This window comes from Nelumbo lutea, chromosome 5 (assembly GCF_056320005.1).
Source record: "Nelumbo lutea isolate HS-2025 chromosome 5, American lotus-T2T, whole genome shotgun sequence".
Taxonomy (NCBI): domain Eukaryota; kingdom Viridiplantae; phylum Streptophyta; class Magnoliopsida; order Proteales; family Nelumbonaceae; genus Nelumbo; species Nelumbo lutea.
In genome coordinates this window covers 187,319-214,746 of record NC_142688.1, presented here as the reverse complement: position 1 = coordinate 214,746, position 27,428 = coordinate 187,319, and the positions used below count along the sequence as shown (strand labels likewise).

The 27,428-nt window shown below is 37.5% G+C and overlaps 1 protein-coding gene and 2 long non-coding RNA genes across 9 annotated transcripts; 1 reads left to right on the top strand and 2 right to left on the bottom strand.

The window, feature by feature from the left end:
* Positions 1-1,004: 1,004 nt before the first annotated feature.
* LOC148849667 (putative cellulose synthase A catalytic subunit 3 [UDP-forming]) lies at positions 1,005-8,878 on the bottom strand. Of its 7 annotated transcripts, none has more exons than XM_088945335.1 (16): positions 8,284-8,878; positions 7,953-8,148; positions 7,637-7,848; positions 7,335-7,437; positions 7,051-7,225; positions 5,212-5,478; positions 4,759-5,104; positions 4,521-4,658; positions 4,322-4,447; positions 4,016-4,228; positions 3,643-3,904; positions 2,796-2,992; positions 2,347-2,697; positions 1,882-2,257; positions 1,429-1,607; positions 1,005-1,307 (listed from the first exon to the last, which is right to left on the bottom strand). In XM_088945335.1, exons 1-15 carry the CDS (start codon positions 8,362-8,364, stop codon positions 1,573-1,575), a joined length of 3,078 nt encoding a protein of 1,025 aa, XP_088801461.1. In that variant the 5' UTR covers positions 8,365-8,878; the 3' UTR covers positions 1,005-1,307; positions 1,429-1,572. The 7 variants fall into 7 exon arrangements, with proteins under 7 accessions (XP_088801461.1, XP_088801463.1, XP_088801456.1 ...); XM_088945337.1 differs by having other exon boundaries at positions 2,081-2,257; XM_088945332.1 differs by having other exon boundaries at positions 1,046-1,307; positions 1,908-2,257.
* Positions 8,879-16,267: 7,389 nt separating this feature from the next.
* LOC148849666 (uncharacterized) lies at positions 16,268-23,380 on the bottom strand. Its single transcript, XR_016098859.1, has 2 exons — positions 23,070-23,380; positions 16,268-17,989 (listed from the first exon to the last, which is right to left on the bottom strand). It is a non-coding gene; the product is annotated as an uncharacterized LOC148849666 (long non-coding RNA).
* A 514-nt stretch (positions 23,381-23,894) lies between these two features.
* Positions 23,895-24,710, top strand: LOC148849665 (uncharacterized). The gene is made up of 2 exons (XR_016098858.1): positions 23,895-24,193; positions 24,311-24,710. It is a non-coding gene; the product is annotated as an uncharacterized LOC148849665 (long non-coding RNA).
* Positions 24,711-27,428: the final 2,718 nt, after the last annotated feature.

The following is a 27,428-nucleotide window of genomic DNA, read 5'->3' as shown; positions in this document are numbered from 1 at the left end:
TTTTTTTTTAATTTTGCCTACTCGCGTGTTAGAAAAGACAATGGCTTTTGCTTTTTTTCTTTTTTACCTACAAATGTTATGCAGAATAACCAAAAAAATAAGGGGTAAAATTGGGAAAAAAAACCAGGGTCTTTTGACCACACTAAAGCCCTGTATGGTTAATGGGAATAGGGTTCTAAAATCAGACTTAGAATGGGCTATTCAGATTCCAACTGTTTGGTTGGACGGAATTGAAATCCCATTTTCATTCTTGCTGGAATGACCATTCCCTGTCCCTCATTTGGGAATAAAATCCCATTCTTGTTGGTTGTAATTGTCATTCCCATTTCTGTCTGAACCAAACAAACTATGGGAATAGACCATTTCAATCCCAATCAAGATTCAAAGTATTGACACAACCCGTATCGGTTGATACGCACCTACAAAGATTGTATCAGGTCAGCCATTGGTTCAGAGGGTAACCGGGCCTTAAACCAGCCCCTCTGAACCGATTTTGAAAAAAAAAAAACACCAACACAGGCCGGTACACCCCTACCAGCGTATTGGCCCATGTCAATATTTAGAACCTTGATTCCAATTCCAAAGTATTTTAATTCAAATTCCAATTCTAACTGCAAACCAAATGAACCTTAACTGAATCATTCTCATTTTTTTTATATATGAAATATGAAAATGATAAATATAATCGAGGAAATGTCAAAGAGGGAAATACAAGTAAAGCCATCCAACCGAAGCCAAAGAAACAACCATATAAGCATATGTAATTGGAAGAGCTTTGACCAATCAAAGCACCTGTTAATTTTTTATGAATACCACCTGATTGAGTTCGACATGCCCATTCGACGAGGCTGTTGGGACAGTATGAGCACCGGCTTGCCCTGACCAAAACCGATCAATATCTCCAGAAGTTGTCATTGGGAGACGTTCCCAATACACAGTTGGGATGTCCTATAAGGATTGCTCTGTGGGGCACAGATGTGAATTCCTTTTATGATACAAGTTGATTGGCTGTAAATTTTTCCGATATCATGTATTTTCAGTATCATAGTCGAACCCATAAGAGAGAGAGATGTTGCTTATAACACAAATTATCTCATTACAATGCAAACCCTAAACAGTATCTCAAAAAGACTTGGGCTCAAGATTACACTTTATACAGCATCAAGCATTTGTGACTTTACTAACCTTCCATGATCACCACAGCTACCAGGAATATTGACTGGGTAACAGGGTAGAATTTTAGAAAATAAGGTCCGAACAGATGAAACCTCCCTCTGCTATGACTGTTCCACATTGCAGGCAAACGCCTGCCCTTATTGTAAAAGTAATACAAAGAGAGAACAGATCCAACAAACAATGTTATTGACCCTTCTTTCTCTTCACCGTTTTCACCAAACTAATAAAGAATCGAGGAGAACATAAACTTACATGGTGATGAACTCGACTTCTGATTCTTCATCCCCAGAAGGGTGAGTTATGACCCACCCCCAAAAATATGATAACACAACCCATACATCTATCTACAGATTGCAGAATCTCACTAAATTGAACTCTCTTTTCTCTTTTGGAAGCTCATATGTAATTGTCTAGTAATGCAAACGAGTCTCCTGCAAAAATGGCATGACCAGATCAAGCTCCAAAGCAATTGAAAACCCCTGGGAGCAGAAAAATGCTAATTACAGTCCAGTCCACATTCTTCCAGGACAGGTCCATCTGACTTGGCCAAGAATGGATCAATCCGGACCCACAAAAGGGAAAAGATAGAGGCAAGAAGAATGGACCAGACAATGATGATTGTGGGTGTCCTGTTCTGCCGGCCCAATAGACCCTTGAGGAATGGGTAGAGATGAACAATCACCCAGAAGGCAAAGAAGAGCTTACCAAACAAAGGACCCCATGACTCATACCCGTTGTTTATTGCATTTGAGACACCAGCAACAACACCGATAAGGTTTATTATTAGCAATGTTGTTGGTGGGATAAGCAATGTAGTCCACTTAAATGCATATAGCTCTGAGAACTCATCATCATCCCCGGCCTTTGATGTCACAGTGAAGTTGGTATCTATACCAGCCAATACCTTTAAAAGACCCTGGAAGACTGCAAAAAGATGCGCAGAAACACCCCCAATGACCCAAAACTGCTCATTCCGCCACCAATCATCAAGACCAACACCACTCCATCTCATTTCCAGGATGCTTGTAGCGAAAATACAAATGAAAAGTGACATAAACCATAAACTTGCGATGTTGCTAAGCTACACCAGAAACAAGACAAAAACATATAAGGTCTAGTGCACTATAAAAACTAAGCAAGATGTTCCCCATCTGGAGCCAAGTTTCATACCTCTGGAGTGATAAATTTGCCTGTGAGCAAGCACACAGCAGGTAAGGTACAGTATGCTAGCAGTGGAATTGATGTCAATGGATAAACTGTAGCACCTATGTAAGACCAGCGCTCCAACCATTTCAAGCCACCTCCATATCCATACCATATGGGACAGTGCCTGCTCAAGAAAATTTCCACAGAACCAAGAGCCCATCGAAGGACCTGATGCAGACGATCAGAAAGATTGATGGGTGCAGATCCTTTAAATGCTGGCCTCGGTGGGATACAATATATTGATCGCCATCCGTGGCAGTGCATCTTAAAACCAGTAAGAATATCTTCTGTAACAGAACCATAGATCCAACCAACCTGATGACAAATATGATTATTGGCAGGTGAATGCAATTCTAAAAGAGAGAGCCCTCTGTAATAGATGACAAGAGAAGCAGCAGCCTAGTGAATATTACCTCTTTTCCCCAATCTGTCTTGTCTTCATAGCCACAGCTGATGACATGAATGGCTTCTTTCAGCAAAGATTCAGGGCTTGCACTTTTCAGTGTTCCACCATTCTCAAGCAGGGTGGATGCAACGAACACGGGAGACTGTCCAAACTTCTTTTCCAACTTCTCCTCAGATATCACAGTTGATTTTGAACTCTCAATCCCTGCATATAGAAATTGCAATGAAAAAAAAAATCAACGGTAAATAACAAAGAATGGACCTAATAGCTGGCAGAATCGCATCCTAAAGAATCGGAACTGACAGGATTTGCAAACTTTATTGATAAGGATGATTTTATCAATAAAGATTTCATAGCTGAGATGGATTCATAGGACTTCAATATTTGAGATGCATAATTCCACTTGAATTGCAACAGAAGTTGGCTCATAACCAAACAGAACTAGTTGAGATTAATAAAAGGCAACCTTTAAAAACTTTAGACATGAATTACAAGCCAGTACTTATTTTACAATTTGGTGCACCCTAGTCATTTTTAAAGGCATCAACCAATACCAAGTCATCAATTTGGTTGACCTTTTGCCAAGTTGGAAAATTATCCAATCCCCAGCAAAGTTGAGCTTGCACCAAAAAAAATAATAATAAAAAAACAAAGTTGATCTGAATTTGTGGATATATGATTATAACTGTATCAACAAGTTTCTAAAAATTGCTTCAAATAGGCAAAAACCTATATCTTTCTAGAAATTTCAAAGGGATAATGAATAAAGAAGAATCTAAATACAAACTTTAATCATCACAAACCAATAAAATTTCAGATTCCATAGGGCATCAAACAATAATTTTTTTTAGTACCTTCAATGCCCTCCAAAGCATATGCAGGTGGTATCAAATTTCGAGAACCCCTTTTCTTCTCAGACTTGGGCTTAGTGGTCGTCTTCCTCTTCCCAGAATAGCAGCATGCACAGCAGCACCACTTTGGCCAACAATTGCAGGTCCTTGTTGGTGGCTTCTTTGTCTTTGGAGCATCATAACCATAGAGCGCCTGCCTTCTAAATGCACACCCAGTCCCCACATATATGGGCCCTTGTATCCCATCTAAACCTTTCATGTTAATCTGGTACAGGAAACTTATCCATTAGCTTACTCATAGAAACAATAAGCTTGTTGAGAATATAAATAGTAGATTACAGAAGCAACTTATAAGAATGGAGAACAACATGCTTACATCAAAAAATACAACATTTCGGTTGGCATATCGGTCATGCCTATCAATACCATCAAACCTTTGTGGGAATTGCACATAGCACACTTTCTTTCCCATCAATGGATCCATCATGAAACACATTGCCTCCCTGAGAGCTTTGCTGTTATTGATGTAGTGATCACAATCCAAGTTCAATAGATATGGTGCATTTGTCAGCACAGCTGAGACTCTGACCTGTTTATAAAAAAACAACCAGCAAATAAAGAATTACAATCTTTTGTTTCTGACAGGAATTCAGAGACAAGAAATTGTTCATTTGACACTCACCAAAGCATTCATAGCACCAGCCTTTTTATGGTGAGTAAATCCTGGCCTCTTTTCTCTGGAGACATAAACTAGGCGAGGTAGTTCATTTCCTTCAGTGTCATGCCCTCCACTTTGGCCTAGAAACACCTGGAGTGGACCATAGAAGAAGCATTAGAACCACATTCTTAGAAAGGGCATTAATAACAGAACATGTTTGTACCTGAATCATGCCAGGGTGATCTCGGACATTATTTCCAGGCCATGGAGTCCCATCTTGCATTGTCCACCCTTCTTCCGGGACCTTTTGAGCCTTGGCAACCAAAGCATTGATCCGAACTTTGTACTCCTCATATTCTCTCTGCCAGCCAAAACATTCTAGCATATTTAGACACATGGCCAACAAAACAAAATGTAGTTGTGTTATGAACAAAGATTAGATTTAACTAAGACATCATTACCTTCATGGCCCTTCGCTCTTTTACAAATGAAGGGAGGACCTTATCCTTGAGATAATCAATCTTCTGAGCAAAATACCACTCAGGTGCTCGTGGCTCAATATTGAACTTCTTGCAGAAAGGAACCCATTTCCGTGCAAACTCAGATGTTTCAGACAATGCTTCAAATGTCAGCATAGCAGCACCATCATCTGAAACGTAGCAAGAAACCTTTTCTACAGGGTAGTCGACAGCAAGAATGGATAGAACGGTGTTTGCAGTAACCAGAGGAGGTTCTTTTAATGGGTCTACTGTACTCACAAATATATCTACTGCAGAGAGTTGAGAAGGCTGGCCTTCTTTTTCATACCTGAAAAAATCAACTGCCAAAAATCATAAGCTTTGATTCTGTGGTTGGGTGTAAATGCAAACTAAAAAAAAAAAGAAAAAGATAACTGAATTTGACTGAGCACTAACCGCAAGGATAGTCTGTCTAGATAAGTTTCCCGATCAATTGGTAGCCACTTTGGAAACTGATCAAGGATCCATGAAATGGCAAACCAAATCTCACAGATAACAGATATGAGCCACAATGCATATGCATCAGGTGCTGGATGTGTTATTCGGTAATGAAAGAAGAACCCAAGAACTACAAGCCGTATAATGATGATCATGCGATATGGGTTTATTTGGCTCGATGGAATTGGTAGTTTCCTTGATAACGGTTGTCTAGCCTCATCCATTCTGATGAAAAACAAGGTAAAGCACCAATGCTTAGCATTCAAAATCAACAGTACAAACTGAAAGGAGTTCATGGTAATAAAGTGCAAGAAAGGGAGGAATAATTGTTTCAATATATCAAGTCATCATTACCATGACATATGATGATTAATAAATACTTTGGGATTTGATCTAGTTGGAGAAAACTTGTAGGAGTACAAAAACCAGTTAACATTAATGTTCTTAAAACTGTAATTGTCTCATAAATCATAGAGAATGTTGAGTTTGAATCATAAAACATATTGTGAATCATAACATTATTTATAAATTTTCCAAAAATTAAAAGTAGATATTTTAAAAATTTAAGTATTTTTTAATAAAAATTTATACATACATACATATATATATATAGAGAGAGAGAGAGAGAGAAGTGATTTTGGCCCATTTTTAATTCATTTTTTTCTGATATTTACCTAAACATTTGTATTGAGTGCCATAAAAGAAGCTCCCAAGCTTGTCCAGGCCAGACATCAGGGGTAAAGTATACAAACAGAATAAAGCTAACCATACACTAACTCTTTTTTTTACAAGTACATACACTAACTCACAAATTTTAATTTGTATCTACCATATATGTACTTAACGCAATAGAGTTTACCATTTATACACTAGAAAAATAAGATGATATAATCGAGTTTGACTTGAAAACTGACTAATCCTCTTAAAGTGGTTCTTTAACCTAAATATGATAGAAAATAGACTCAATAAGGTTCCTAAATAAGGCTTCAATAACTTAGACAAACCATATTATAGAAAGGGTTTTAAAACAAGATACCCTTGAAAAAAAATCAAAAGAAACAAATGAATGATAAAGTTGAGAATTAAATCTCAATTCCAAGGTGGTGGTAGGTGGTTGAAGAACCCTGAGGATGCTGTGTAGTGTTGCAAGAATGAAATCGAGAAATTTAAGTGGCTGACAAGGAATTTGACTGTTTCTATACAATGGGTGGGGAGATCAGCAAATGCTTTGGCAAATGGTTTAGCCGGGCAAGGGGCAAATAGGGAAGATTTGTTTTTGGGCTCATCTGTAATGTTCGTTTCTTCTTTCTAGTTTCCTTGTAATCTGTTGGGAGAGGGTGCAGCTCATGCCTCCCCAACGGCTGTTGTATGAGTTTAAAGTTCTATATTAAGTTCTGAATTAATAAAGTTTTCTCTTCATTCATAAAAAAATGATTCAAATCAAATGAATTGTATAAATCATATAATTCACAAAATTAAATAATAGAATTAAAATAGTAATTGCAACATATTTGCAGAAGCAGAAAAATATGCGGACATAATATTTGAATCAAAACCATTGGGATTCATGATTTGAATTGTGAATTGTAAGATTTTGACAATTATGGTTAACACAAATAGGCCAAAGCCTCAACCTTTTATCAGTTGACTTATCAAGAGAGAAAGGTAAAGAAACAGCTAATCCACAGGTTACATAGATTCTATAAAATTTAATGGATTTACTGGGTACAGGAGCTGCACATGAAAACATTATCCATTAACATTTTCATATACCAGAGATGCTTCTCAAGTGCTTACAGGGGTAGATCTGGCCCATCACCATCATTGTCCCAATCTTTGCCACCAATTTCATTCTTCATGACTTGTAGTTTCTCTTGTTTTTGCTTCCAATTCTCCACCCTCTCCTTCCATGCAACACTTCCATAACCATAAGCAGCCAAATCCTTGGATGGATCCATGGATCTAGGTTGGACTGCAAATGAATAAAAAGAAATATCTCATTTTAGTGAATAAGATGTAACATAATAATGAATGGCATTGCAGCTATAATCATTACTGAAACATGAAAAATGTCAAAGCACCTGGGAGACTAGGATCTGCGAATGGAAGGGGGTGGACCCTTTTTCCTCCACCCCCCATGAAAGAAGGAACCAAAGCATGCTGTTCTGGAGGAATATCGTCAACCTACAACAACCCATGTCGCTAGTTCAATTGGAAAACCATTTTACCTTTGATATTAGAACAGTGAAAACCAGGCCACATAACAATGAGAGAGTAGTAGTTAGAGGTACTCATCTACAACATATATATTAGTAAAAAAAGAAGAAGTCAATTAAATAAACCACAGAGAAAAAAAAAGGAATTTGCATAGTTGATTAAATACCATCTGGCCATCGGTAAGAAGAGGAACTTGAGGCATCGTATGAATAACTTGAGGCATGTATGCATCCCCGGCTCGGCCATAGCTCATGTGGCCATGAAGCATGGATTCAGCAAGATATTGCATATTTTGCTTTTCCCTCCCAGCAAAACTAAATTCGTTCTCAAGGTCATCGATGTCATCTTCTTCTTCATCACCCGCAACTCTAGCACACCCTGTAAATTTTCAACCTATTTAAACCAAAAAATGCCCCAAAAGAAAAAAACTTGCACAATCAAATATTCAAATGGTACGATCTTGGTCACAACAAGTAGCTCACCCTTTAGACGTTTGAACCTAGTTTTACACTGTGGGCAGACCTGGCTTCCTTCTCTCCGCTCATACTCGTAGCAAGTCCTGCAAATTGGGAAGGCACATTCATTGCAGGCAACAAAGAGCTCACCATCTACATTAAGCCCCACATCATCCCCACAAATTTGGCAGATTTGTCCACTGATTGGCCGCAACGGCTTCGGCTGCAACAACAAGCAACATCCACAAATTAGAAATTCTCAATTCTTCAAAAATGAAGCACAGGAACTGTAAAACCAGACTCTTCAAGACCAACAAAAAGAATTCATCGTTTTCCAATATCATATCTTTGAACTTACTCCAAATTCTCCCTCGCGACGGATGACGACCAGTTCATTCCTGTTGTGAGAGCCTGCCACCAAACCAGCACTGGCCTCCATGACTCAAAATAAAGAGGCCACACCCAAATACCCAAATTTTATCCAGATCTTCTCTCCTTGGTAACCAGATAAAAATCCGATCTTTTTTGTTATATTTTTAGGTTTTGAGCAGAACCCAGTTGATAAAACTCGATGTTCAGGAAATCTAGAAGAAATACATCTCACTGGAGATGAAGCTCGAGCTCCCCATCTGAGCTGTAAAACCTGTGGAGGGGAAGCTAGAAGGGGCCTTATTTGTGAACGAACAGAAAGACTTCCCCCCCTCTTATTGTTCCTTGTTACCTCAAACACCATAAAAAATCCCTCTCTTTCAGTGAAAAAAAAAAAATATCGAGCATCTTCGATTTTCAGGAAAAAATAAGAAAAATTATAAAAAATTAAATAATGAATACCATGCTAACCAACCCTTTCCCTCCTTCAACCTTCTATTTGCCACTCGTTTTTAACACCTCCGCCGACACAGTTAACACGTCAGAGATGGACACAATCTCACTCTCGGTTAGAGATTTTAAACTGCAAATTTCTTTCTCGGTATAAAAGCCCATTCACGTAATGTAGATTAAAAACAAAACAAAATTGAGGGTTAAATGATTTGGACGGGAACCGGATCTACAAGGCATAACATAAAGTAAGTACGTTAATGAGAATTTGATAAGTATTTTGACAACTGTCGAGTTTTAATCTTTTTCAAGGTGTGCTGAGGGTATTTTTAAGTAATAGGTGTCAAAAAAAATTTCAAGTGCTCATTAATCCTATTTACAACATTGTGATTACATGATCCAAATTGGGTTTGGACATTCTAGAAAAGACAAAAGAACCTTATAAAATAATTTTTTTTGATAAATTACAAAGACCCTATATACTTAATTTTTATTTGCAATAAAGATTCCCTAAATTTTCACTTTATAACAAATACCCCTTCTTAGAGTTCCTCTAATTAACTTGAAAAAAAAATCAGCTGTTTAAAATTTTGTAAATCCACAAGTTTCTTATTTATTTAAATGATTTATGATTTGAGTAGTTTTCTAAATATAATATTAAAGCCCTCTCGATTGCTCCAATAGATCCTTTCAAATTTTTGGTTGATTCATTATTCAAATGAAATGGTAGAGGTTTCTTTCTCAATATAAATTTATGGTTTTGTTTGGTTTTTCCTGATTTATTGGAGAATGTAGTGGATAATTTTTATATTTTAAGATAAAGGGAGGTACTTGTGTGAGTAAAAATGAATCAAGAATTAATAAAAAAAGATTCTATGCCAATGAAATGATTATTATTATTATTATTATTATTATTTTAGCCGTTTTCATTAGGAGAATATATAGGTATTTTTGGTCAATTAGGGTTTAAAAGAAAAGTGTGAGAAAAAGAAATTAAGAAAAGTTTAGATGTGCATTTTAGTAATCAATGGGGTATTTGTTGCAAAGTGAGAGTTCAACGGGGGTATTTGTCACTTACTCTATAGTACAGAGAGTCTTTGTCATTTACCCTTTTTCTTTTAAAAAATGCCTTTCCATAATGTGCCAAAGTTTGGAAGAAGAAAAGCACTAGAAAAATAGAAGGGAAATACATATAATTTTACTACATCAATAATTTATAAAATCTATTGGTGGCTTGCTGAACTGAAAGTTCCTTCGGGTTATGCTAAGCCAACCCATATTTTGGGTCAGATTCAGCTAGAGGGTGCGGAAGGACATGTTTGTATGTCCAAACAAGTGCAGAGAAATTTTTAATGACTTTTTTCACACTATGTATAGTCTTTCGCGGGTACTAGATTATATTCATTGAATGTAGAAGAATGGATTGAAGAGCAGATTGAATCAATACTTTTTTACTAACCTGACTGAGAGCTGAAGCTTTCCACCTATTTAGTTTCGAGTTGGGATTGTCCAAAACGTAATTCAAATTAGCATATAGACCAACACAAAGGAAGCCCTAAATATATAGAGTGAGATCATTCTTTCATGACGTGGATGAATGTTTTTACTAAAGAATATTCATGATTTTTCAAAATTTATAACCTTACCAGAAGAGGATTGAAATTGGTCTAAAATTTATTTCAATTTGTCCAAATCCTCCCTATAAACGGGATTTAAGAGAAAGTATTACATCATCAACAAAAAAGAAATGAGAGTTGGAGGGGGAGTGATTCGAGATTTTAATTCCTTGCAACTGCCCCTCATGTTCAGCCTTGAAAAACATGCGGGAAATTATTCAAACACCCATTTTTCCTCCGGAAAATTCAATGCATTGGGCTTGGATTCCTCGTAAATCATGTAAATTCACCACTAAAGAGGCGTATAAAAATTTACAACAGTCGTTCCTGGTATCTGTTCCTATTGACTTCCGATTTTGTGTTAAATGGATTTGGAAATTAACTATTCCCCATAGTTATCAGTCGTTTTTTTCTGGAGGGTTATTAGTAATTTTGTTCCAATGAAAGAGTTGATATGTTTGGATCAGCAAGAGAAACATTTATGTATTATGCCATGGGTATGTGGAGTCTTTGAATCATTTGTTTTTTGAAAGTACTTTTGCACAAGCTATCTTCTTTGCAACGCCATGGAATATTAATCTTAACAGTTTACTCCAAGGTTCATGAGTGCCTTGTATTAACGCTTTGTTTATTTTTGTGTCTGATAAATAATTGCTTACTGTTTTAGGTTGGATTGCAATTGCTTTTTATTATATTTGCTTGCTAGGAATGAAAAATGTTTTAGAAACCACCAAATTATGCCTCAAAATCTCTGAAGTATTATTAACCAAGCATTCCAAAATTCTAGATTGTCTCAATCTGATCGAATTCGTACACAAGATTCTTGGCCAAAATTTTTGCTTCAAGTTAAACAGTCGACAGATATTATTATCATATTTACTGATGCTGGGACGATTACAAATACCTGATCATTCTCTTTTGGGATCATCGTATTATCCAGGAATCTATCATGTCTGAAAATATGGGGCAGGGTCGATAATTTCGATTCTATTGATCAAGCTGAGCTCTTTGCTGTTTTGCAGGCCTTTTAATTTGTACAGCAATGGAATCATGGGAGTATGGTTTTATGTTCTGATATGCAAAGGGTGGTGTGGGCGTTTGAAGAGAAGTTTCTGTAGACCTGGTTTTGCCATTGGCTTTTGATGAAGATTAAGGCTCTTATTAAATTTAGTGATATTTCTTATTAAATTTGTTTATTTATTTCTGAGAAGGGCTACTCCGTCTTGTGTATCCCCTCAACTTTTCCTATCAAAACAAATAAAGTATAATATCTCAGCCCATGCCGCGTTGCAGTTGGCCAAGAGCCATCCGCTAGAGTACCGGTGATTCAGGACTTTGTAGATAAAACGGTTTAATACAGTACTTTTATCTTTCAAACAAAAGGAATAGATAAATTGCAGAGGAAGTTCTTTTGGGGAATAAACCAAATAAAAAAATAAATAAAAATAAAAAAAATGTTTGCCTTGGGCGGATGGGAATGGGTAAAAGTTGCATGTGTAAGGAGGAGGGCGGTTTGGTATAAGAAAGATGATAACTAAATAATGCAAACATGATAAAATTAGGATGAAAAAGAAAAACAATCTATGGGTGAAAGTTATTAACAAAAAATATTTAAGGAATAAAAAATTCTTGAATGCAACATCCCAAAATCTGCTTCCTGGGCTTGGAAATAAATTCTTAACAGAGAGAGAAATTCTGAAGGGTTTAATATGGAAAATCAGAAATGGGAATCTATGCAAACTATGACTCATACTTGGATCAATAATAAGCCCATTTAAGACTTCATCCTAGACCGACATTAGGAGAGAGAAAATATGAATATATATATATATATATATATATATATATATATATATATATATATATATATATATATATATATATATATATATAAGTGTGTGTGTGTGTGTTTGGGTTATGGATGAGTTGGTCAGGAATACCACGTGGCAGTCTCTGTGGTCACACGCGGGATAGATAATCATGACCAAGGAGTGTCTTGCATAGATGAGGAACTTAACTCCGCTAAGGAAGAGGAGACATTCCGATGACCTCGGTAGGCAACCTCATCCCGACAACCCTGGAAGCCTCATCCGTCTAGAACACGGACATCCAACTTTAAATAGGTAATATTCGTTCAAGGTAAAGGACTTTTGGACTTGGAATACTTTTACACTATCTGCTCAGACCAGCATTGTTATTACTTGCTCGACTTGACCACTTATCTCTCCATTCAACTGGCTTGAGCGTCAGAGTACCTACCCAGGGAATAACTCCTTAGGCCTTTAATCTTCCCTCTTGGTTGTAGATCCTAATGTGTGGCTTCATCCTTACACCTTGGCTTCGTCTAGTTGACAAGATTATCTGACTACGTCTTCAGTTCGGGACACCTTGGATCAGACAACATCAGATTGGCATCATTTGTGGAAATGCACAAAAAGTCATTTCCAAAATCCCATTCCACACACTCAAAACAACCATGCCTAAGAAGACATCTGACCGCTCTAGAGCCCGTTTCCCATCTCAGGGCTCCTGCTCCCATTGCAGCTCTCCACCTCGAGAGCCTCAATAGCAAACCATGGTAGACCCTATGCAATTCCAGGCGATATAACAAAAAGTCGACCACATTCTTGCAATGATGGAGGCGTTGGGGCAGCCAGTTCAAACCCCTTAAACCATTCGCCCTGCTGCGCATAGGGATGCAAACGGATTGAATCATTTTTGAATCTGGGTGAATTCGAATTCGATTAGATAAAAAAATCAAATGATTTGAATTTGAATTCAAATCCTTTGGAATTTGTATTCAATGGTTCGAATTCGACTCGGACCTTTTCATCAGATATCCAATTCGATTCAATTGAGCATTTTCAAATCAAATATCCAATTCGATCTGATTTGAACATCACCCATTTAACCTATAACCTATGCATTATCAACAATTTAACACACATCTAAGCATAAATTTAACCTGTAAATTTTCACCAATTTAACTTACACTTAACACAAATTTAACCTGTAAAATTTCAGCAATTTAACCTCTTAATTATCAACAATTTAACATTGACTTCTAAAATAAATTTAACATGAAAATTTCACTATTTCACCAATTTAACTTGTGAATTTTTCAACAAATTAACATGTGAATTATCAGCAATTTAACCTATAATTTTTAGCAATTTATGATAAACTTGTAGCACAAATTTAACTTGTAAATTTTCAAAAATTTAATATAATTATCAACAAATTTAGCATTTAAGTCTAGCACAAATCAAATACACTCATACGAAAACCTAAATGGATAAAAAAAAAAATTGACTCTAACAAACCCAAATGGCTAAACCTATTCCATATGATAAAACTCATAGAAAAGGGATTGGAAAAAAATAGAAGATGGGAGGAGAAAGATTACCAGCGGCACTGTTGAGTCGTGAATGGATGAATGCGAGGAAACCAATGACTAGCAGTTGTCAAGATTGAACCAAACAGGTCAAAGGCAAGTCAGTAAGTCACAACCTATGACCGGTCACTGACGATGGCAGCAAGCAGCAACACACTGTCGTGTGACAGCTAGGGTTCTTCACCTTCTTCTCACTTTCAGTCTTTCAGCTGTTCAGAAGTTAAAAGAGAGGAAGAGTCTAGGGTATTCGGACTCCACTTTTTAGTTTTTACTTTTGTTAGATAGGACCTCTTTTTTAAATTTACAATTTAGACCTATGTAATTAATTAAATTACATAGGTGTGAAGCAACAGTCATCTAGAATATGAGACCCCCCAGTCTGGTCCCATCCACATGACATCCACAGCAAGTGATATCACTCCACTCGAGTACCGGCGAAGGAACAGCTCGGCCAGCATCTACCATGATCGTCGTTCTCAATAGTTGAGTCCAATTAGGTCCAAGATCGGCCTGCAACCCAAAAGGAGAGAAGCCCATGGACGCGACCCCAGCAGATAAAGATGTCGAGATTTGGAAGCCAAGAGAAAGGCTAGCCGAATTGGAACGAAGCCAAGAAGACAAAAGTGTGGCTCCTCCAACGGCCCAGCACCCAGAACAACACCGTAGCCAGCTTGTGAAGGAACCTATCTTCATTCAAGAGATCGTGGACGAGTTTCCACCAGTTGGTTAGCGACCTCCTCAGTCCGAGAAGTACGATGGAGCCTCGAAAAGTACGGTAGACTTGCCATGTGAAGGAAGGTGAAATCCATCATATGGATGGGCGAACCATGATGGATGGTTGGGCGAAATTTCAAAAATTTTTTTTTCATCCTTTTGGGAATTGCATTCCCAGTTTCAGAAAAACTGCATTTTTCTAGGATCGATCTTGCACCGAAATCGGATCAGATTTGAAACCAAACAAGAGGGAAATGTATACCTGATACGGAATCCACAAATGTAGCTCCCAAAGTGGTAAGTCACGCCAAAATCAAATCCCAAAACCAGTTTCCACTGAATATGGCACAACTTGGAGTGAAACCGATTCAACAACACAGTTTTCACCAAAATTGTAATCCAAATCTTTGGATCGAACAAGGGAGGCGAGCATGGTTTTTCGTTGTATTTTTCTTACAAAAATCAGAGATAGAACTTATCAAGATCAGTCCCCAAAATCAGATATCTAACTAGGGATTCTAGGGTGGCAAGTGTAGAGAGAGAGACCTGAAAGCAAAGAGTAATCTGAAGCAATTCGATCTCTCTTTCTCTTAATCCTTAAGTAGCACCACTCCTAATCAAATTAAGAAATTTGATCCAAACCTTTATTTGGATCTAGACTCTATCAGTAGATAGGTCTTATCCTCTTATGAGAATGGGTGCTCCAAACCCATATCCAAACCCATATTTGCCCATGTCACATGACAACTTAAACAATCATGTGACTTCTTATTAATCATGGGCTTTAGGCCCATTAACCAAGTGGCTCATGTCCCAAGAGTGTTGTTAGCCCATTTAGGTTTGATTTGTATGGCATGAGACCCCAGCAATGACCTCACATAAGCCCATGTGGGTTCAACCCAGCCTCTGTGAAAAGGCATGCCCGAATTCACTATTGAATGTAGTGAACCCCTGAGCTTATCAGTATAGACTCAAATTGGACCCACCATTTACAACTAAATGATCATTGAGTCTAGCAATCCTATGAAGTCCCAAGGATAATGGATTTAAGTAAGATATATAGCCCATCAGGTAATTAGCCCTTAATGGTCTCTTACATTTAACCCCTTAGCCCACAATGATCAAACACTGCCCGACAAGAAAGGACATCTCCCCTAACTAAAAGGTGCAGTGTCACACTCTCTGCTCGGATGGGTCCCAGGAATTAAAACATTTTGCAAATACTTTTTTCTTGAAACATAATATATAAATATATCATATAAATATATTTTGCAAAGCAAATCTCAAACACGATTGAAATCCATTGCTGATAGTTTAGGTTTCCATCAGGGGAAGTGAAGTCCCAATCATTCACTTTGTCCGACAAAAGGGCTGATCCTCACTATGATCACCCATTGAAGTGAATTCTCAGACTGCCCCAACATACCCAGGTTTTGACCCCCAAAGGATCTTACTGATTGGCATCTAAAAGATAGCCCGATCCAACACCCAGTGTAGTACCATAATCAAGTCTAGGGGTTATGTATAACTTTTTAGTTTTGCCCATCAATCTCCAAGGTCCAAAGAATAACTGGAAAATTGTCATAGTTTAGTGCTTTAATCAAACACACATTACATGTGCTTTGGGTCTAACCCTAGCAGCTGAGACAAGCTACCCCAACTTCTTTGGTAGCACATTAGTGTCAGCCTTGGCAGGATAAACTCACCAAGTCTATCCAATGGCTGAGAACATTCTAAACTAACACGAGTCTCTTAAGTGTCCAGTTTAAGGGGTAATTTTCATAGAAACATACCAATGACAACATGAAACAATAATGCACTTTTATTCATTTACAATAAATGTATCTGTACATCAATTTGATTGGAGCTAAGAGAATACACTATCTAACGGATTAATCCTGAGGTCATCACCCATCACTTCTCGACACTGGTTTTATCCAAGAAGTGACCTACCTGGACTGGCTGACGAATGTGGTGATGGTCAAGGAATCCAATGGAAAGTGGAGAATCTGCATTGACTTCATTGACCTAAATAGGGCCTCCCAAAAGATAGTTTCCCTGTCGAGGGTCAACCAGTTCATCGACACAACAACAGGGCATGAACTCCTGAGCTTCAAGGAATGCCTTCTTTGGTTATAACCATATCCAAATGCATCCATATGACCAAGAGAAGATAGCCTTCATCACCGACCAAGGACTATATTGTTACAAGGTGATGCCCATCAGTCTGAAGAATGTCGGCACTACCTACCAGCGGCTGGTGAACCATATATTCAAGGAGCAACTCGGTCAAAACGTGAAAGCTTATGTGGACGACATACTGGTGAAGAGCAAGAAAGTCAAACAACATCTGGCCGACCTACAGGAAGTCTTCAACACCCTCAGGAAATACCAAATGACGTTGAACCCGATGAAGTGTGCCTTCCGCATCAGTTCCGGTAAGTTCCTAGGGTTCATGCTCATGCAGAGGGGGATTGAGGTAAACCTATAAAAGATTCAAGCCATCCTCAACATGCAATCACCACAAACATACAAAGAAGTGCAACACCTCACCGAACAGATAGTCGTGCTAAGCAGATTCATGTCGAAGTTCACGGATTGGTGCTTGCCCTTCTTCAGAGCGTTAAAAAAAAGGTGAATGACTTCTAGTGGACCGAGGAATGTGAATGGTCCTTTTGGGAATTGAAACGCTATTTGAGCTTGCCACCTCTACTCACAAAGCCAAGCCCAGGAGATCTAATCCTATTCTAACTATCGGTCGGTGACGAGGTGGTCAGCTCAGTCCTAGTAAAAGAGGAAGGCCAGACACAAAGGTTGATCTACTACATCAGCAAGGTCCTCACAGACAGAGGAACATGGTACTCAAACCTGGAGAAGTTGCCTTCACCTATTTCTAAGCACACAACGTCCGAGTGCTCACCAACCAACCACTCAATTTAGAAATGAAAAATTAATTAATAAGATAAAGTTCCTCAACTGAGCACCATAAATATCTTCCGCGTCTAACCGTAGCCAAATACTACACTCCTCAACTTCAAATTTTGGGGAGTGGTGTTTGGGTTATGGATGCTACATGGTAACCTCTGTAGCCATCTTCTCTCTCTAGCCACATCAGCACCACGCAAGACAAATAATCACAAGGAGTGTCTTACACAAACGAGCAACTTATCTCTATTGGGGAAGGGGAGACATCCCAAGGACCTCGGTGGGCAATCTCATCCCGACAACCCTGAAAGCCCCATCTGCCTAGAACACGGATGTCCAACTATAAATAGGTAATCTCCGCTCAAAATAAAAGACTTTTCGACTTGGAATACTTTTTCACCATCTCTTTTGCTTGGACCAGCATTGTTATTACTTGTTCATCCTGGCCACTTATGTCTCCATTCAACTATTTGAGCGTTGAAGTACCTACCCAGGTAGTAACTCCTTGGGCCTCTGACCTTCCCTCTTGATTGCATATCCTAGTGCATGATTTCATCCTTCCACCTCAGTTTTGTCCAGTTTGTAGGATTACCTAACTGCGTCTCAATTTGAAACACCTTGGATCAGACCATATAAAGTGAAGTGGAAATTAATGTATTAATGACCCTTAAATGCATTGATAAAATCGATGATTTAATATATTGATAACCACCTCGTAGATTGGTGGATAAGGATGGTGGGACAGCAAATAGATCACATAAAGTTCTACATAAATGAATTAATATTTAAAATAAAATATATCAGCCCCAAAAAATAAAAAATAAAGCCCGTAACAACTTCATTGAGTACAACAGAGCCAACAATGAATGTGGAAGAAAGAACAAAACACAAAAAAAAATCACATAAATTAAATAACATGGAAAAGCCCATAGAAAGAGGAATTAAAATTAAATTTTAATGCATCAGTAAAATCAAATGGACAATGTGCCTATGGAGTTATATTAAGATATTTTAAAGGAGAAATAATCCAACCAGAAGGTGTAAGATTGGAACTACGACTATGAGATGTGAAGGATCTCATTCAACCTGAAGGTGTCAATCAATCCTAGAGGAGTGCAAGAGGATAACTCGTCTTCAAAACCAAAGAATATATTACAATCACATCCATAGAAAACGGTAATGTTGCATACTGGCAGGCAAACAAGGGATATGAAATTATATGGCTATGTTTGGTGAATAAGAGATTTGGAAAAGAAGTAATTGTTGTACAGGTATTCTTTAAAAGTGTTTCTTTTAACAAAGCCTGAAGGCTGTTTGATAACTCACTTTTCAATCAATTATTGTGTTTTTTTTAAGCATTTATTAAGATGAATATGTTTGGGGACTTACTTTCCCCACAAGTGTTTATATTGACTTAAATGATACTTTTAACCTTCGCTCCACACATATTTATAAACAATGTTTTTCATATCATTACAATACTAATGAAATAAAAATATGGTTCAACCCCAAAGCTTGGGGACTCAATGAACTTTATTTTTATTTTTTTCATTTAAACACTTAATAGATTGTCCATCCTTGAAAATGGGCCCACCAACTATGCAAATAACAAGGAGGTTCTCACTGTAAGTATGGCGATTGCGTTGAGTATGCTGAGGAGCTGAGCCCCCCCTCCCCCTACGGTGAAAGTGACGCTGCAAGCACGAACCCCCTTGCACGGGCATACCTATCTGCAGCTTATCAGAATTGAGCTCGTTGCAACAACCTATGAGGTTAAGCTGCAGTTCAACGACGAGGTGGTCGAGGGTGCGACTAGAGGAGTTACCTTAGACGGTTGGTTGGTGATGGGATACACTATAGGACTGGCTTTATTTTGGGCTTCTACTATTGATTTTAGGTTTATGTTGAAAGAGTGCGAAATTGTGAATCAAACAGAGTTAAGCTTAGGATGGCAAAGATGCGATCATGGATCTCCACCACTACCATACTTAAAAAGGGAGAATGGAGAAAAGAAGACATGAAGAGAAGACATGAAGCAATGCATAAAATGAGAGAGGAAGTGTTTCGATTTGATAATTTTACGGTTTTTGTTCCCTTCTTGTGTGCTGGAGCCTGGAGGGTTGTTTAAACTTTAAACTTGACATGCAGGAAGATTGCATGGTGCATGCAACTATGCAAGAGGCTACGAATTGAAAGGTTGATAAGAAAAATATTATTTCTTTGAGACTGTGCAGAATGCAGATATGTATTATCCGTCGGTTGATCCTAATGGGCATACTTCATTACCTTCACACGTGATTCTAAAAGAAAATAAAAGAAGGACAAAAAATCAACACGTGAATATTTATTCAGACCCTCATTCGACCTAAATTCTCATGATGCAACAAAATTCATGTGCGGAAACTAATTCTTGCATGAACAGTGGGCGACGGAGAAAAGAAAACGATCAGCAATATAAGGATTGATTAATTGAATATATGATTTTGCTGTAGAAAAAAACTGATCGAATTAACTTGAAAAAACGTAGCAAAAAGCGAACAAGAAAAGATGGAGAAAAAAAATGACGTGGGTGGACCCTTGAGAACATTTCTTGATGATGCATGATGACCAAAACTCCGCAAAGCCAGTCGGAACGGCCAAATCAAGAAGAAGAAAGAGTTCAAAACCAGGATATTCACATAGACACCCATACGCGTAAGAAAAGGAGAAAAAGAGAATCATACACATACGGGGATAGAAAAATTTGAGAAAAGAAAAACAGAAACTGGATTCAGAAAAAACAGTAAAGGCTGTAAAGGCTGAACGGGCCTTGCATTGATTGAAGCCGATCTCAGAAAAACAGTAAGCTGAGAAAAAAAAGGGATATTCGGCAACCAAAAGAAACTAGGAAAAAAACAAAAACAAAAAAGGAAAGAGGCTTTTATTTTTATGTTTTCATCATTTCACTTCACTGTTGCTCATAAATTTCGAGATTATCAAATTGAGAACAGTAACATAACTTAGACAAATTCAATTCGATTAAAAGCTGCAAAACAGGGGCTTATAGTTTATCACATTTTACAAAGAAAACTAACAAAAAAGAAATACGGAAGATGCATTACAGACAATGTCATCCTAGCCAAGGAAATCACTCACAAACTCAAAACCCAAAAAGGGAAGAAGAAATGGGTAGCTTTGAAAATAGACATGGCCAAGGCTTTTGATAGAATGGGGTGGAGGTTTAAATTGAATCAATGAAGAAAATGGGATTTCCATCATATTGGTGTGATCTGATCTAGTAGTCTATATCCATAACATCCTTCTCAGTCAAATTTAATGGGACAGTCATGGATTTCTTCAAAACCAAAAGAGGTTTAAGACAAGAAGACCCTCTCTCACTTTACCTCTTCATCATAGGAATACCGACTCTCTCACCACTCCTCAATAGAGAAGAGAACCTCTCAAAGATCCAATGAATAAAACTTTCAAGAAACTTATAACCCATCACCCACCTGTTGTTTGCAGATGATTGTTTCTTATTCTACAAAGCAAACCCCGAAACATTCCACCATATAAAATCCATCCTTTAGTTCTTTGAATAAATTTCAAGACAGCATGTTAACACTGCAAAATCTAGTGTGATGTTTAGTAGAAATATGCACAAAACTCACCAAAAGTTGTTGAGCCGTACAGTTAAAATGAAAATTATAAATTACAACTCAAAATATCTGGAAACCTGGTTGGAAGATGGGGAAAATTGTGTAAATAATAACAAACATCAGCTGTTATATAGCTTCTCCCATAAGATAGAGTACTGGCAAGCAAAAACATTGTCCTAGGTATGACGTACAACACTCATAAAAGCAATTACCCAGAGTATACCAGTGTATACCATGCAAACAAATCTTCTCTCCTCAGCCTTATGTAGAACCTTGGACATAATGCAAAAACATTTCTGGTGGGCTAGTAGTTCAACCACAGCAAGAAATTGCAATTTGAAAGGGGCAACAATCTGCTACCCGAAATCATTGGGAGGTTTGGGAATAAGAATATTCTTTTGATGAACAAAGCTTTAATCCTAAAATCAGTCTGGAGACTACTAAACTCAAGGAGCAGCTTTTGGTCCCAGCAACTGGAAGCAAAATATTTCTTCAAGTTAAAGGCAAAAGCCTCAAACTCCCTTTGGTGGAAATGTATTATCAAATTAAAAAATGAACTAAAAAATCACTTTTTTTGGAAGATTGGAGATGGCAGATTTATCTCAACATTTATGGACCCTTAGGTCCCTCAACTTGATAACAACATCCTGGCCAAAAGAACTGAGAGCCCTGAACTCCCCCACATGAAAGTGCGTGAGCTAATTACAGATCATCAAACCTACAATGTTGACCTCCTCAACAACCTATTTGAAAAAAAGAAGTGCAGAGGCAATACTAAGTATTCCTTTGATGAATATGCAACAACCTGATAGACTTCTTTAGAAGAATACAAACAATGGAGAATTCACGGTAAACTCAGCTTATCACTCACTCCTAGAACCTCCTCTCCAAACACAAATAAGCCCTCTAAGCTGCCCAAAATTTGGAAAAGACCGTGCTCCCACAGATGTCAAATCTTCATGTGGAAGGTTCTCCATAGAGTTGTTCGAACTAAGACAAAAATATGGAACTGTAGGAGAAAAGAAGAAACTGGGTGTACTTTCTGCAAAGAATCTCTAGAAATCCATGAGTATCTTTTCCTGCATTGCCCTCTCTCTAGGGCGGTCTGGATTTAGGCTTAGGTTGGTTTGGTACCAGAAATCCATTTGAATTCTAGCTAAGTAGACCTAACCTAGTGGTGGTGGCAGCACAATTCCCATCTGGAAAACAAAGTGATAAAGTATAACTATATTGCAAAGATTTGTGTCATATTCAAAAGCTTATGGGATGCAAGAAATGACCAATTATTTAACAAAGTCAACCCAGAATTCCTTCAAATTCTGAGAAAGGCTGAAAGCTACTGCAGCTACAAAGAACCGGGGCATAAACTCCTCAATCCATCAAATCATCAATCATAATGGGATTTACAACAAGTTTTCTCCTTAGACTTTCCGATCATTCTTGTTGATGGATCATGGAATCCATTCACACAAACTGCATCTATTGGTATATATATGTTCATTCATAGGTCTCATCTTATCCTTGCAGAAGGAGAACCATGCTTGGCAAGATCCTTAGCAATAGTCGAGCTCTGGGCAATAATTAGAAGACTAAGAAAGTTTTTTTGTATGGGTGTAAAGAGATAGGTTTTTTATTTTCAAATGCCAAAGCAATGTTAGTGAAGCTCAAAGGGACAGGCAGGTAGATACCGTGGGACCAACAAGCACTTTATGATCACATTTGGAACTTCTATATTTTTTTGAAAATATAAAAATCATGTATTAAGAAGGGATGTCGTTTTGCCAGCCCATGATCTGACAAGGAGAGCTCGGCATATGAACTCTTTTGTAAATAGTTATGCCAGCTCGGTAAACCTTAATCATCTTTTTGTGAATCCATGTAAAGGATCCAAATGTTCCTTTATTTTCCCGTTGATGAATTTCAGCTCTATCTTTGCAAAAAAATAAAAAAGAAAAAAAGAAAAAGAAAAACTTCAAACAAAGACCCATCATCCCTATCGTTATAGATCAAAAATAAAGAAATTGGTAACGAGAATTACATTCTAGAGTTGGCGAATATTCCTTGAAATCTAACTGCATCTGTGAATTCTTTGAAAATCTCTATTCGTCTGGAAGAAAGAAATGATTTTGTGCTGGAATTGAAGGAGAAAAGGGTGAGAATCTAGTCACAGACGTGAACTCGTGGGATTTTACTGTGAAATTAAAAAGCGAATCAAGTTGTTGAATTGTGATAAAGAGATTCGAAAGGAAATTTTGGGGAGAAAAGAAATATTTGAGTTATATTTGCACGGACAGAAGGATTTTACGTGTGGATACCATTTCTTGTGGGAAGAGGAGGCTATGTCGTATTAACGAAGACCCTTCCCACTTTAATATATAGGGTAAGTTTCTTAAACTACGATTTAGCAAATTGGTTAAATGTACTTTACTGTTTGAAAATTGGCTAATGTTATTTATACTATATTCAGTTATAAACCGTTCACATGTAATATCACATGATTGTTATATTTTTTAAGATCTCTAATACTCTTTTATGGTCGAAAATGCCATTTTCCGTTTGGGTAGATGATGCTAACTCTATTCTCGGGCATAGACCGATTCTATTGTTGAACCAATCACTAGTTGAACCAGTCACCGTCATCAACACAACAGGGACCGATCTGTTGTTAGCAATCCCCGGCACCGGCACAGACATAGGAAGGGAAAAAAATAACATCTCCAACAGTATCCTTCGAGTCCGCACAACCGTTGTCATTCGGCTTCCAAATCCGAACCAGTGGATACCGCCCTGCTCAATTCATCAACCGCTGTTACTCGGGTTTCTCTTCATAAAGTACATAGTCACAACAGCGACAACGAAAACACCTTGAGGGAGAAACAGCGGCATCCTTTGCTCCTATGGAATCTCCAGATTGGGGAGAAGCACTGGCGGCGCGGCACCTGGGGAGAAGCACCAGCATAGTCTGCTTTGAAGGAATCTCCGGATTAGGTACCCTCTCTCAATCTCTCACACTACTACTGAAGCACTAGTGGCACCTAGGGAGAAGCACTAGAATCCTCAGCTTCAATGGAATCTCCGGATCAACACCGACATCCTCTACCCCAAATTGGAATTTCACTGGTTTGCTTGCTCTCTCAGACCAGCAGCACTACGATCTGCAAGGTATAGTTCCGGCCCCACTCTCACTACCGCCCACTCATTGGTTGTGCTCGAGACCTCGTATTCCCCTTCGGTCGGAGCTTTTCGTCGAAATCAATGGACCAGATGGGTTCTATGCAGATCTGAGAGATAATCAGTAGATCTGGGCACCTGTTCAAAAGTTCTGAGCAACCTACCACCGATCTTGCCACGAAGGTGCCAGTGTTGGAGGGGTTCGATGTAGACGACGGTGGCGGAGCTGAACCTGACTCCAACGACAGAAACCAGAGCATCAAGCATTTGGTTTGAGTTAAAGGGTAAAATGGGCATATTCGTTAAAACGAGTGAAACACACACATATGCGTTAAAACGAGGAATAAAAAGGTAAATTTAATTTCCCGTCCAAGTTTTGAGTTAAAGGGTAAAATGGGCATTTTAACTATTATGCCTGGTCAGGTGAGGCTAGTCAATTGTCAGAAACAATACACATAGTGTTAGATAATTTTAAAAAAGTAAGGATACACAAATTTGCCCTAAGCCCACATATTGAGTGCCACATGGCTAAATTATATATGTATACATATATATATATATAGATATATTTCAATGAAAAATCATCACATCCACATGAGAGCCCTAAGCCCACATATTGAGTGCCACATGGAAATAATAATAATAATAATAATAATAATAATAATAATAATAATAATAATAAATACTTCTAAAAAGCATTTTCAATGATCAATTTTCATCAAAGTACTTCCAAAAAGTGCTTCTGAATAGCTGTTTTTACAAATTACTTCTACAAAGCACTTTCAATGCACAGTTTTTACAAAATACTTTAGAAAGTGCTTTTATGGTGCATCTTTCACAAATTACTTCCAAAAAACACTTTTAAGGATTAATTTTTACAAAATACTTCCAGAAAGTGCTTTTAGGGAGCAGTTTTCACAAGTTACGTCCAAAAAACACTTTTAAGGACCAGTTTTCACAAAATACAGTCAGAAAATGCTTTTAGGGAGCAGTTTTCACAATTTGCTTCCAAAAAACACTTTTAAGGACCAGTTTTCGCAAACTCCTTCCAAAAAGCACTTTCAAGGCATAATTTTATAAAATACTTCCAAAAAGTGCTTTTAGGGAGAATTTTTCAAAAACTACTTCCAAAAAGTGCTTTTAATTATTAGTTTTCACAAAATACTTCCAAAAAGTGCTTTTATGGAGCAATTTTCACAAAATACTTCCAAAAAGTGCTTTTATGGAAAAGTTTTCACAAACTACTTCCAGAAAGCACTTTCACAACGGAGTTTTTACAAATAGACTTCTAAAAAGCACTTTCAAGGCATAGCTTTCACAATACTTCTAGAAAGTGCTTTTAAAAAGTACTTTTCACAAAATACTTTCATACCATGTTCATTTAATGTGCCATAAAATAATACAAAAAGTACGAATGTTTGTAAAAATGCATCTCACTTGGACATGTACATCATGCCCTGTGTAATTACACCAATTAGTATAACGCATGTGGATGCCCAGTATATATAGTTTAATCTAGATACATCATTTCTATCAAATGGCCTGTTAGTTAAAGAATCATGTGAAGACATGAAACAACGAAACTGATAATTTGCTTCTTCATATGTTTTATATGAGCAAAACACTGCACCACTATACCGGTAGACCTGCAAATTGCATTCGGCCCAACTATCGTATATACTTGGGTGACAACCAATGAACACTACATAATATTTTCTACCAACCATTAATGACCTGTAATAACAGAATATATACTATCAAGTACTAAATTAACATAAAGTATCCAAAACACAAAGTACCTACGTACAATAAATTATTCAAAACACAAAGTACCTACGTAGAATAAAGTCAAATACATCTATATTCAACATATACTATTTATCAAAGCTAGAGAGAAAAACAAAGAACATGACCACTAACATGGATTATGTTGACCTACGCCTCCTCAATGGTGGCCGATTATGTTCAGCATATATTACATCTATAAGTTGTTGCCTAGGAAACAACATCTCTTGTTGCTGATCCACATTGCCACCATCAAACCCATCACTATATTCCTCATCTGACTCGAATGGGTGTTGAATTTTGAACTCTTCATCATTCTCAAACTCGTGAAACAAGCCATAATTATCACTCATTGGTTGTCCCTAATAAAGTTGTGTATTGCCATACAAGCCATAATTATCAGTCGTTGTGTTCTTAGTGGATAGCATGGCATGCACTTCAATATAGGGAATTGAGTCTTCAACACACTAAAACTCCATTCAACAACACTTCTCAATGAGGCATGGGCATTGTTAAAGTCTTATTCTTTCGTTGTAGGCCGTCCTCCCCTCCAAATATCAGAAAAATGATATCGTGTATTATGGAATAGTGCCATATACCTAGTCATGTTGGGGTACGTAGTATCAACAACATAATACTTACCTGAGAATGTGTGGGACAAGAATATTATTTTTTGCACAAATTCATATTAGTACACGAAAATTTAGATGTGGGAAATTATATTTCGAATTATGCAGGACTTCTGCAAATATGTGGTAATCATGTGTAGTCCCCTACCACCCAACAAGGACAAATGTAAACCATGTTGAAATCACATGCGACCATCACATTTTGTATGCTATGCCCTTTTTTATGCCAATAGGATGTCTGTTTGTCAGTAGGGACCCATGCAGATATGTGTGTCTCATCAATAACCCCTATGCAATTCTACAAAAAAACAAAACTAACAACTTTCAATATCCACTTATGATATAGTTTTAAAATGGACTTAGAGTGTACGAATGTTGCCTTGAAATATGGCAAGTATTTTGGATTCTGCAAAATGTGTGCATGAATTGTGTTGAAGTTGGGGGGGGCATATTATTGACAATGATAGTTTTACTACCGCAATCAACATGTCATTGAAAAAATGACTAATTGTCTTGTCAAAATGTTGGAACTGTTCTAATATCATCCGGTTTCTCTCATTATGTCCAACAACATGAAGGAAAATGACTAGTGGTTCCTCCACTGAAACATCTTGACTGTTTGCAATGAGGCTTCGCTCTTTCAATGTATTGCACTGCCATATAAACACATGTTTGTCCAAACGGCAAAGTTCATGCAATTGGTCATCGTGCACTTTTAGGAGAGATTGTGTGAACATAGCTCCAATGCAATCCATGGTGTGTTTGGATTCTTTATGAACCCACATATCATAGTAAAACTCAATCACCACATA